Source organism: Sitophilus oryzae, unplaced genomic scaffold (genome assembly GCF_002938485.1).
Source record: "Sitophilus oryzae breed Bouriz unplaced genomic scaffold, Soryzae_2.0 scaffold_1184_pilon_pilon, whole genome shotgun sequence".
Lineage (NCBI taxonomy): Eukaryota > Metazoa > Arthropoda > Insecta > Coleoptera > Curculionidae > Sitophilus > Sitophilus oryzae.
In genome coordinates, this window is record NW_022145820.1 from 1,748,795 (window position 1) to 1,760,112 (window position 11,318).

Sequence of the window (11,318 nt, forward strand, 5' to 3'; positions counted from 1 at the left end):
AGGCTTAAATTGGACTGCCTGTGGCAAATTAAGATAGGTATTCCTGTCTGACATCCCAGTTTTTCTCAAGCGAAAAGTTTATAATCCGTTCGTTCTTCCGGTACTGACATACGGTGCTGAAATTCTAACCTTAACAGAATATGTGCTCTGACAAGAAGCTTATTGTCGAGGTCCTCTACGCACACGCTGATCCGACAATATTAATAGGATTGTGACAAACTGAACGAATGCTGTGAGAGATCGCGAGTGGTGACAGAAATTTAGAAAGGTCTAAGTCCAGCAGTGGACGGAGGTGGCTTTGTGATCCTGATGATGATGAAACCAAAGCGAAGAAGCATCGTGTATATTTTTATGCCATATTCAAAAATATGTTACACCTTAAAATTTTGATGTATTTTAAAATTTAATATATTTTGTTATAGTGGGCCTAATTTTTTTGATTTTTTTAGCAATTTGTAGCTAAATTATTGGATTTTTTAGTACCTCTTTCTAAGTTAAAAATGAAAGTTTCCATCTGTCAATAATACTAGGGTAAACAAAATGTAGATATTTTGTTAAAAGTTTGAAACAGCCTGTGGAATAAGTTAACAAAGCAAGGATTTTAAAAATCATTTTATAATCTAGGTACGACTTTTCTCGAGAGTTTGTTTTTTGATTCATCGCAATAGCTTTATTTTTATTGCAGATATTCGCTTTTGAATAAGACAGTAACCATTTTCAGCAATTTTAGCATATTATTATTGTTTATTGACGATTTTCTCCACGTTTTTTTTGGAGATAATTTTAAGTTCTGAAGGCTATTGTTCTAGTCTGATCGGCTAGTTCTAGTTGAGTAAGTTCTAGTGAAATTTTAGATCTTGCTCTAGTTGATCGGCAGATCAACTTTTGGACATAAACCATATCTGCTAGAGTAACTTCTTAAGAAGCAAAGGAAGCTTCATTCAGAACCTCGCAATTATTGGAATAAATTAGTGGTTTCAATTAGCGTAGAAGTTTGTTCCTTTAATTTTAATGTAAGCATTCAGAACGTCAAAATTAGTGGTAGACATTTTCAATTAGTAGAAAAAGTTATCAAACTTTTGACTTTTCCACTAATTATACTTCAAAAGTTGCGACAAATGACATTTTGGCCATTGTTTATGTTTCGTCAAGAGAAATTGTGATTTGATTGTTTTATAAGCTAAATATTAGGCTTTCTCTACGGATACATCTAATTAACGCAAGCTGTTGCTAGGATATTCTATTAATTACAGTGGAGGGTTGGAACCTTTGTTGTTACACAGCAAAATAAAACACTAAATCACCACAATACACCAAAACACTTTTACTTTTACACTGGACGCGCGTTTCGCTAACCATGTTAGCATCATCAGCAGATGATTATAAACTAAAATACATCTACAATTGGAGCGTTTATATACTCGCTCAGTGGGCACAGAGTGGGCGTGGCAAGATCTATCTCAGATAAGATATGGTAGACCTGATAAATCTTGCGTTGCCGAACATATTGTTGATAAAGAACATTGTATAGATCTTAATAACTTAAAATTACTTAAAAAAGTCTCAAATTACAGGCAATTAGATGCATATGAAAGCATCAGGATTAATAAATGTAAAGATAGTATGAACAGAGACAACGGTCCAATTCCTTCAAGTTCTTTGTTTCTACTACTCTAGTGGCGGAAATCTAACTGTTACGCTCGGTGGGTTCTGACTCGGTTGGCTAGATCTTGCCACACCAAACTTTTGACTTTTCCACTAATTATACTTCAAAGATTGCGAGGAAGGTCGTTTTGGCCTTTGATTATCACCTGTCAAGAAAAATATTGGTTAGAAATCAAAAGTTTATTGTTTTATAAGCTAAATATTATGCTTTCTCTATGGATACAACAGACTACCCCAAGCTGTTGCTAGAATATTTTATTAATTTTAATTCTGTTTTTTAGACCTTGTGAATGATCGTAAACTAAAAAGTATAAAGTATAATTGAAACCACTAATTGGGAGGTTCTGAATGAAGCTTACTTGAAACCACTATTTTATTCCACTAATTGCGATGTTCTGAATGAAGCTTAAGAGACAGTAACATAATATAATTTTTCAAAGACAGTAACATTACATAAATCATAAACATGATTTTATAGGTTGTTTGTCTAGGACCAAAAGGGGGAGCAAGGGCATTGGTTTAATGTAAATACGAAAAAATGTTACTTGTTTTCTTCAAAAGCGAATATCTCCAAAAAATTAAAGCTATTGAGATGAATTAAAAAACAAACTATCGAGAAAAGATACACCTAGATGATAAATTTATTTTTAAATTCCTTGCTTTGTTAACGTACTGCACAGGGTCTTTCAAACTTTCACCAAAGTATCAACATTTTGTTCATCCTCATATAATTGACAGATAGCAACTTTCATTTTTAATTTAGAAAGAGATACTAAAGAGTCAAATAATTTAGCTACAAATTTCTTAAAAAAACATCAAAATCGGCACAGTAGAACAAAATATATTAAACTTTAAAATACATCAAAATTTTAAGGTACATGTGTTTTACGTGCGGTGAGTGTATAATTCTTACTTTAAATAACGTATAAATCAAAATTTCTGTTAGTATGATTTAGTTAGTTTTCGTCTTATAACGTTACATCATTTTGATTTGGAGTATTTGGACCGAAAACTAAATAATCCGAACCAATGGGCACCTATCCCAGTATCCTTCAGGCAGAAATTTACGCTATCGAAAGATGCGTACAATTTATCTTAGATAGGAACTATCGAAAACAGGAAATTGCCATCCTATCCGATAGTCAAGCAGTACTTAACGCGATCAACTCAGTAACCATCAATTCGAAGTTGGTCAAAGAATGCCTAGAGAAGCTCAACAAATTAGGCAAAGAAAATAAAGTCCTCCTACTCTGGGTGCCTGCTCACCAAGGGATAGAAGGCAGTAAAAAAGCAAATGATCTAGCTAGAAAAGAAGCGAATACTCCACTAACTGGACCAGAACCGTTCTGTTTTCCAAACGGGAACCAACTGAAAGCGGAACTGAAGAATCTGGAAGACTCCATCCGTAACTTGGAATGGGTGTCCTCCAACGGACTAAGACACAAGAAAAAGTTCCTCAGAACTTACGACCGAGAAAAATCAAAAGTTTTCCTTGATTTAAGTAAAAACAATCTTCGGATTATCACGGGGTTTCTAACAGGACACTGTCTCCTCAACAAACATCTCAGTAGGCTGAAGCTGAGAAACAACGGCGAATGCAGATTTTGTGGGGAAAATGGGGAAACATCAGAACATCTTATCACTGAGTGCGCCGAGACGACGACCATTCGTGCCATGAACTTTGGTACGTCTGATGTCGAGGATGGAGGGCTGGCCTCTGTGGAGCCGTCTCAGATACTGGCTTTTGTTAAAGCTCTGAGACTGTATGTATGATGAGTTATAACTCGTTATAACTCAAGAAAGGGGAAGACACAATAGAGATATATAAGGTCGCGGTGATTAACTCCCCTCCTAAACATTCTACATTCTACATCATTTTGAAAATTTTAGGCTTCAGACAATTCCTAAAAAACGTCCGCAAAGTGAAGAAGAGCATATTAATAACAAACGAAGTAGAATATAACCGGGGCTTATATTGAGATAAAAAAGAAGCGATATATTTTGTAGACAGCAAATTGAAGTTGATATATTCCAACAAGCAGTTGCTTTTAACCAGAGATTGGGCATTTATTATTTTTTAGTTTGATTTATAGGCAAAATATTGCAATGCAAACGTATATTTTAGTAGTTTTGGTGATTGGAAGTCAGTTAAATTTTGAGCTTTTAGAGTAAATTATATATACCTATGGCTTGTCGGACCAAAATATATACATGATTTTTTTAAAATTTTTCATACATGTTTGTTTACATATATGTTTTTATGACTATATCAAATTACATTTTATCCAACTTTACGTACAACTTAAATAAATCGTTTTTGTATAACAGTGTTTGTTACTATATTTTACATATAATCCTAAAAATAATATATATTGTATTTTATCATAAACATTTAAGGATCTTCTAAAGAAAGTAAGTTTAAATAAGAGTATTTTTAACTTTAAGTACAGATTATTATTTTGGTTGCTATTAATATATTTTTCTCATATTAGTAAAGGGAAAACCTTGGGGCCTTCACACCCTTTATCTGTTTTCTTTGGAAATTCTAGATGGCACAAACAAAATTTTTATAGGCTCCATAGTTTCCATGCTACAGAGCGATATTTTTATACGTGAAATAAAATGACTTATTTTATTATTATATTATCTACTATTTATTAAATATTTACACAACTGAAATATTGCTCAATGTTTCGCGAATGATCATATTTTCGCTTAAAAAAATCGTTTTATAAATTTTAATCTAGAGTGCCATCGCTGTGTTAAACACACTAATTTTTAAAAAAAGATAGAAAATAGATTTGATCGTCTAATGTTTTTCGTGTCTTGTCCGTTAAGAGGCCCAAATTGTATTTTTAATCATTGGCATATTTGGAAAAACATTTTTTTACGAATAATTTGGTACTACTGACTTAGTATTTCGAGTCAAATTGTCGTTATGAACCGCATGTTACAATTTCGAATAAACTATACCGTGTGCGTCTGAAAAGTGGCTCACCCCTATAACTTTTTTATTTTTTCAGATAACAAGACGAGATTTGGTATGTTAGTATATGACACAAATTAGGATTGATTGACGTATTCAATTGTTTTTGGTCACTTCCTGTTTCACCGGAAATGACTATAACTTTTGATTTTTAAATGGCACCCTCGGTATTTTTTTACTTTATTCGATAGAAAATGACATTCTAAATACAATGACATATCATATGTCAACTTTTAACATTCTCGCTTATTAAAAAACCGTATTTTAAAATTCAATCTACAGTGCCATGGCTATGTTAAATACACTAATTCTTAATCAAGGAGCCTTGGAAAAATATATTTGATCGTCTAATGATTTTCGTGTTTTGTCCTGGCCAGTTAGAAAATGCTCAAATCGTATTTTCAATCATATCTCAATTTTTTAAAATAGAACGAGGGTGGCTCATTAGCATATTTGGAAAGAGCATTTTTTACGAATAATTTGATACCACACACTTGGTACTTCGAGTCAAATTTTCGTTACAAACCGCAAGTAGTTAGCAATAATTACGAATAAACCATATGCGAAAATGTTTTTATTTTGTTCAATAGAAAATTACACTTTTTCAATGACAGCAATTTGAAATAAACCATATTCGGAAATGTCAAAAGTTGACATATGATATGTCATTCTATTCAGAATGTCATTTTCTATTGAATAAAGTAAAACAATACCGAGGGTGCCATTTAAAAATCAAAAGTTGCAGTCATTTCCGGTGAAACAGAAAGTGACCGAAAACAATTCAATACTCCAATCAATCCTAATTTATTTCATATACTAAAATACCAAATCTCGTTTTTTTATCTGAAAAAATGAAAAATATATAGGTGTGAGCCACCTTTCAGACGCATCCAGTGTATTTAAAATGGTATCAAAGTTTTTGAAATGTTTTCCTTTTCTATCAAGGAGGGAGATGGTATCAAAGTTTGTCCATTTTCCAAATTTGTATATTTCTAAAAATAGACACTTTATGTGTTTACTACTACTTTAAATATACATTGTAAACAAAATTGGACAATAAAATTATTTCCTTATTGCTTATTTCATAAATTTTTCATTAAACTTCAAGAATCAACTTTTCTAAAGAAAGTATATGTTTATTTTATCTAGCCTTTTTCCGTTTTATCTTTTAGGTATGTTGAAGATAAACCTCATAAAACGTCAATTGTTTTCTTGTTTGTTAATCAAACTTCTAGAAGAATAAAGCACTACGAAAAGTTTGTGGTTCGTGAATTCTAGCAGCGTTCTGTGGAAAGAATAAAGTTCATATTTTTTAGAGCTTTATGCTTCTGTGGCGATATATACAGTTTTAGCAGCAATGGAAATGAACCCACAATAAAGGCACAGGTTTTATTTATATTGTTATAGTTATGGTTATCTTAAGTTAATTTTCTAAAATCCTCTATTAGCAATTATAAGCAACATTGTGGTTGCTTAGTTAACCAGACTTCATTTTATTAAGAATTCCTTTTAAGAAAATGCATATTTTAATTCATTGCTTAAAGTTCAAGTTCTTAATTCATGTTAATGTAATTTTTATTTACTCGGAAAAGAGCATAAAACGGAATAATTTCATTTGTGTAATAAAGTTAATTCCCACTTTGTCTGAAACTTTATAAAGCGACTTTCAAACTGTTTTTTTTTGCGAGTATTTATATCGAAAACTTTTTAAATTCTAGAGTAAACTATAATTTTATTTACATATTAGTGAGATCATCTAGAAACGTTAAGACAGTCAACAGTGACAGTTAATTATATTGTGAGCTAATTTACAAATAAGGTGTCCAATTATTAAGATAAAAAATTAATAAACAAATGATTCTTCATGAGGAATACCAACAGGTTACGATTGGTAGTTGAAAAAAATATTTTTTAATTCAAACGTCACAAAACTATAGCGTGTTCTATTCGGAGTAAAAATGTCTTTTTGTGCCTCGCCGGTATGTCGAACATACAGCGTCGCTGCACAAAGTATAATTTTTACTCCTAATAAAACAATATACTATTATAGTACTAAAAATATATGTTATTATGGTGTCAAAAACTATTGCTTATTAATATAAATTTAAGGTTCTATTTCACTGCCATTCTAGGAAAAATAACTACTTGTAGAAAACTAAGAATTTTTATGAAGAACATTGTAAAAGTGTTTGTTTTAATACTGTAGAAACAAAATTATAGGGATATATTAATTCATATTAATCAGACCGTCAACCGTTTTAAATTGTTCCGTGTTTATTTTAAAAGTCCGACGGAATACTTTTCCATTTGCCATTAATCCGTTGCGGTTAATCATGTATTTCCGAGTGTATTTCCTATTGGTTGCAACGGATTGTCCGCGTTTATGTTTCGTTGTCGACGCACGGGCTCAACGGATGGCCAGCGGACGAAATCATGCCTACGGATCATACGCACCCATGTGAAAATATCCAAATGAACTCATGATACTTTTTCGAATATACTGACAGTCCGGACGGACGATCCGCTTAATGTGAAGCGACACTAAAACTTAGGTTTTGTCTGTCTGTCTGAACTGGCGGTAGTGTTAGCGCTAAACACAAGGATGATTTATCTCTCAGTTAAAAGGATCAAGTAAGACGAATTAACGATTAGCTTTCACACTGGAAGTGTTATTTTTGGTTTTAGATCAGTTTTTGGTCGTAGAGGAAGTGCTTTAATCGACTCTATCATTGTGAAAATAGTATTGTTTGGGAATAAATATTTAATATCGCTAAAGAATTTTGTTGTTGAAAGTATACTCAATATAGTTAAATTTAGCTATTATATACAGTTTTTCATTTATTTTTTTGTTCTTTATGTGGGGGGCAAATATACCCCTCTGAAACCTTAAGTGCAAATTGTTGTTTACGCAAATATGTGTACAAGATCCTTTGAAAATATGTTTTCCGTTTGTATTATAATCAAATTGCATTTTACAAAATCTTTTTTATTTTTCAATTTTCTTTGCCAAAATACACAAATGTTTTCAACAAATAAATTTCTTTGTTTAAAAAAAAATGAAAAAGTAAATACCAAAATACTACTTATTATTAGGCATATCTATCATAATAAATAAAAATAATGTTTTTGGGTCTAAGTAATTTAATAAATCTGAGAAATGTCTAGAATATATAAGGATGTACGGAATTTTTCTTTTGTTATATTTTTTATTTGTTTTTTTTTATCTTTGAAAACCTTGTTGAAATAGATCTATATTTTCACAATAAACATACTCTATCCTTTCAAATACTCGCATGACATCGATTACCTAAGAGCTTTGAAAACTTAAAAACACCTCTTTATAGCTATATATCTCCGAAACAAATGATCTGTTTAGCTTTATCAAGTTTATTTGACTTTGCTCAAATATTAGTCGTAGCGTATCGCATCGTTATTTAATAGCAATGTAGTGTTGTAATAATTAAAAAAAAAATAAAATAAAGTTTTAGAATACTTTGTCAAAAAATAAATGGTATAACTTACTATGACAATAAGAACATTTTTTTTTTTTAATTCAAGCTATTTACTTCTCTGATTTTGTTTTGAAAAATGTCATGCCAATATGTTATTAAATAAAAACTACAAAATAAATATTCCGTATGATTGAAAAAAACCGGCGTCCAGTTGGCTTGGAAATGGCGATAGATTAAGTTCCCCATATAATTTTACATATGAAATGATAGTAATCTTCATTTCAAAGCCTTTGCTGACGCCGTTTTTTTTTTTCATTCATATTGTATTTCAGTTGGTTTGGTTAGGAAATAATAAATACGGAAAACATTGTAATAAATATATATCCTGACTACACAAGAAGTTACATATGTGCAGCACAGGCACAATTTTCTAAATATATTTCTTTCATAAACGTTTTATTTTCAGATATTGTTAAAGTTTTTAATAATAATAATAACGTATATATTGATAATAATAATATTGTACGTATATTAATTCTTTTTATTGTACAGTATATAAATTACTATTTTTGATTGATTTTGGTAAGTTTTATGTTTTGGTATTTTTGCTATCAAAGTGGCTTATATAAAATATGAGTATTAGTCATATTTCACCAGGTATCCTTTCATATTCCAACTTATGATAAAATTTCCAAAAGATATCGACTTTGAGCCTGCAATTTCAAGTGTTTATAAACCAACTTTTCAGTGGAAGAAAATAAATGTTATTCTAATTTTCCATGTGATATTTTGCATTTATGGATATTTGTTATTACTGCTAAGTCTACTTGACAAAAACATACAGGGTGAGTCTTAAATAAGTCAAAATATTTTCAGGTGTAGTATATTTTGACCCCAGAAACACGATTTTGAGTTTTTCGCGAAAATATATTTTTGGAAATTTGGATTTTTTTGGATTTTTTTAATTTCTAGTTTAAAAACATAATATCTTTATAATGTAACAAGATATAAAGTAGATTAAATTTACAAGAAAGAAAACCCAGAAAAGATCCAGTGGTTTTCAAAATTTAAGCGAAAAATCTATTATTTTTTAAATTTTCAAAAGTAAAATATCTCGGTTATTTTGGACTTATTTGAAAAACGATGAAGAGAAAATATGTTTCTTTTATCGAGATCTACCAGCCTCGAAAGTATTTGCACTAGACTCACCCTGTATAAATAATTCACATTATTATTATTTTATGTTTTGATTAAAAATTAAATTAACATAGCATATTTCGACTTTACAATTTCAGTTAGATATGGCAGGATACAAATTGATCCCCCCCAATTTATTAAAATTATTATATTATTATAAAATTTTAAAATTTATAAAATTTTGGAAAGCACAGCTCTTCTTGAATATTTTATTTAAAAAAATTTAATAAATGACAAATTACTATAAATTGCGTGTTTTATTTGTAACTAATATTTATTAATTTTATTTAAATGATCTTGAAAAAAATAATTATAATTGGAGAGAATTTTCAAAATATTCTTTAATAAGATAATAACTTAAACCTTAATTAATAAAAAGGAATTTTAATATTTCATAGTTTTTTTATAAGACTGTTGGGGTGATACTGTAAATTAAATTCTTCATATTTTTCTGGTAACCAAAAAATGTCAACTTTAAGTGATTTTGGATATAGTTGAAATTGATTAAAACTTAAACCTTAATTAACAAAAAGGAATTTTAATATTTTATAGCTTTTTTATAAAACTGTTGGGGTGATATTGTTAATTAAATTCTTTATATTTTTCTGGTAACCAAAAAAATGTCAACTTTAAGTGACTTTGGATATAGTTGAAATTGATTAATTTAAAATAGTAATATTTCATTATAAAAAAAATATTTTTTTTTATTTGATAATCCTAATACTACTATACCTACCATTCGCATCTCCTCACCGATTTTCACAGAATCACCATTCAATCCGCCAAAAAAGTTCTCTAATTTTTTTCTCTCGCGATATGCCAAATTAAAGGGACTCTAATCCCCGCTGTTTTTTCGGCGATGTCTTTTAGGCCGCCCGAAACCGCGTCGAACTGTTGATTGGCGACGCTCGCACCGCGCTTTTATAGACGTCGCGACGCGTCGTAGGTGTCCGACGACGGTGTTTGTGGCCGATGACGATGAAGACGCAACAAGTCCGCCACGTGGGACACTACCGTGGCCCGTGATGGTGATGGTGGGGGATACAAACGTATTATTTACGATGGTAAGAAAGGGGATATGTAAAAAATATGATCATCAATCATACCATTCGTATGCAAAAAGGTGGAATGCTGATAATGGGAAAGTTTTTGGATTTAATTTTTATACTCCCACGAAAATTCTTTTGATGTATTTATTTGTTTATTTATTTATCTTTAATTAAGATTAACACAAAGTTTCTTAAATTTATATAATCCTACGTATCTCTAGTATATTACAGAGACGAAAGCAAATCGTTCTTAAGAATTAAAGTGCAATCTGAAATAAAATAAGTATTGTTATTTAAATGAATAAAAAATATGATAAGGAAATGTAAAAATATAAATTTGTAACCATCTGTAAGAAACAGAACAACATAAATCAAACGACTGTGCTGTCTGTCATATGCTCCAAGTGGAGCCGAAAATGTGGCAGAATCTGTTGCAATTAAGCTTTTCCAGTTACGAATAGTCGAACATAGTCAGCTCTATGTTGTTTTGTAAGATAAATGAACTGAATTTTCCGCTCTAACAGAATCTTTTCTGCTCTAACAGAAATCATTACCGGCTTACCACTATATCTTCTTGTCTTAATAAGAAGAGACAGAAGATAAGTGAAGAAAGTACATTGAGCTGTTTCCTGAATTTCCCAATTCCGTCTCAATCTAAGGCGTGAAGGCATGAAGGCGCAAAGCCTTCACGCCTTAGTGTAAGTTCACACAAAAAGCTATGCGATGCGATGCTATGCGATGCGTCGCGTCGCGTTTATTTTAAACTCGTAATCTTTAGTGAGGGTGTTCAAAAAGCGCGCGAGTTCGCTATGCTATGCAATGCGATGTCGCGCGTCGGTCGGTTTGGTTTTCAAACATGTTTGTTTTTAATCGCACGCGTCTTTAGATCGCTCAAGATGCAGGAGTCACTATACGAAGCCACGGTGGCCGATTTACGTTATCAAAATAATATTACGGTGCAACCTCAAC

At 30.9% G+C, this 11,318-nt stretch overlaps 1 protein-coding gene across 1 annotated transcript in view; it reads right to left on the reverse strand.

The window, feature by feature from the left end:
- LOC115891523 overlaps positions 1 to 10,211 on the reverse strand; it is a 36,076-nt gene extending 25,865 nt beyond the window's left edge. Inside the window, exon 1 of the mRNA XM_030912001.1 lies at positions 10,037 to 10,211. Within this exon, the coding sequence (XP_030767861.1) occupies positions 10,037 to 10,045 (9 nt within the window). The 5' untranslated portion in view covers positions 10,046 to 10,211. The remainder of the gene's footprint in view (positions 1 to 10,036) is intronic.
- Positions 10,212 to 11,318: the final 1,107 nt, after the last annotated feature.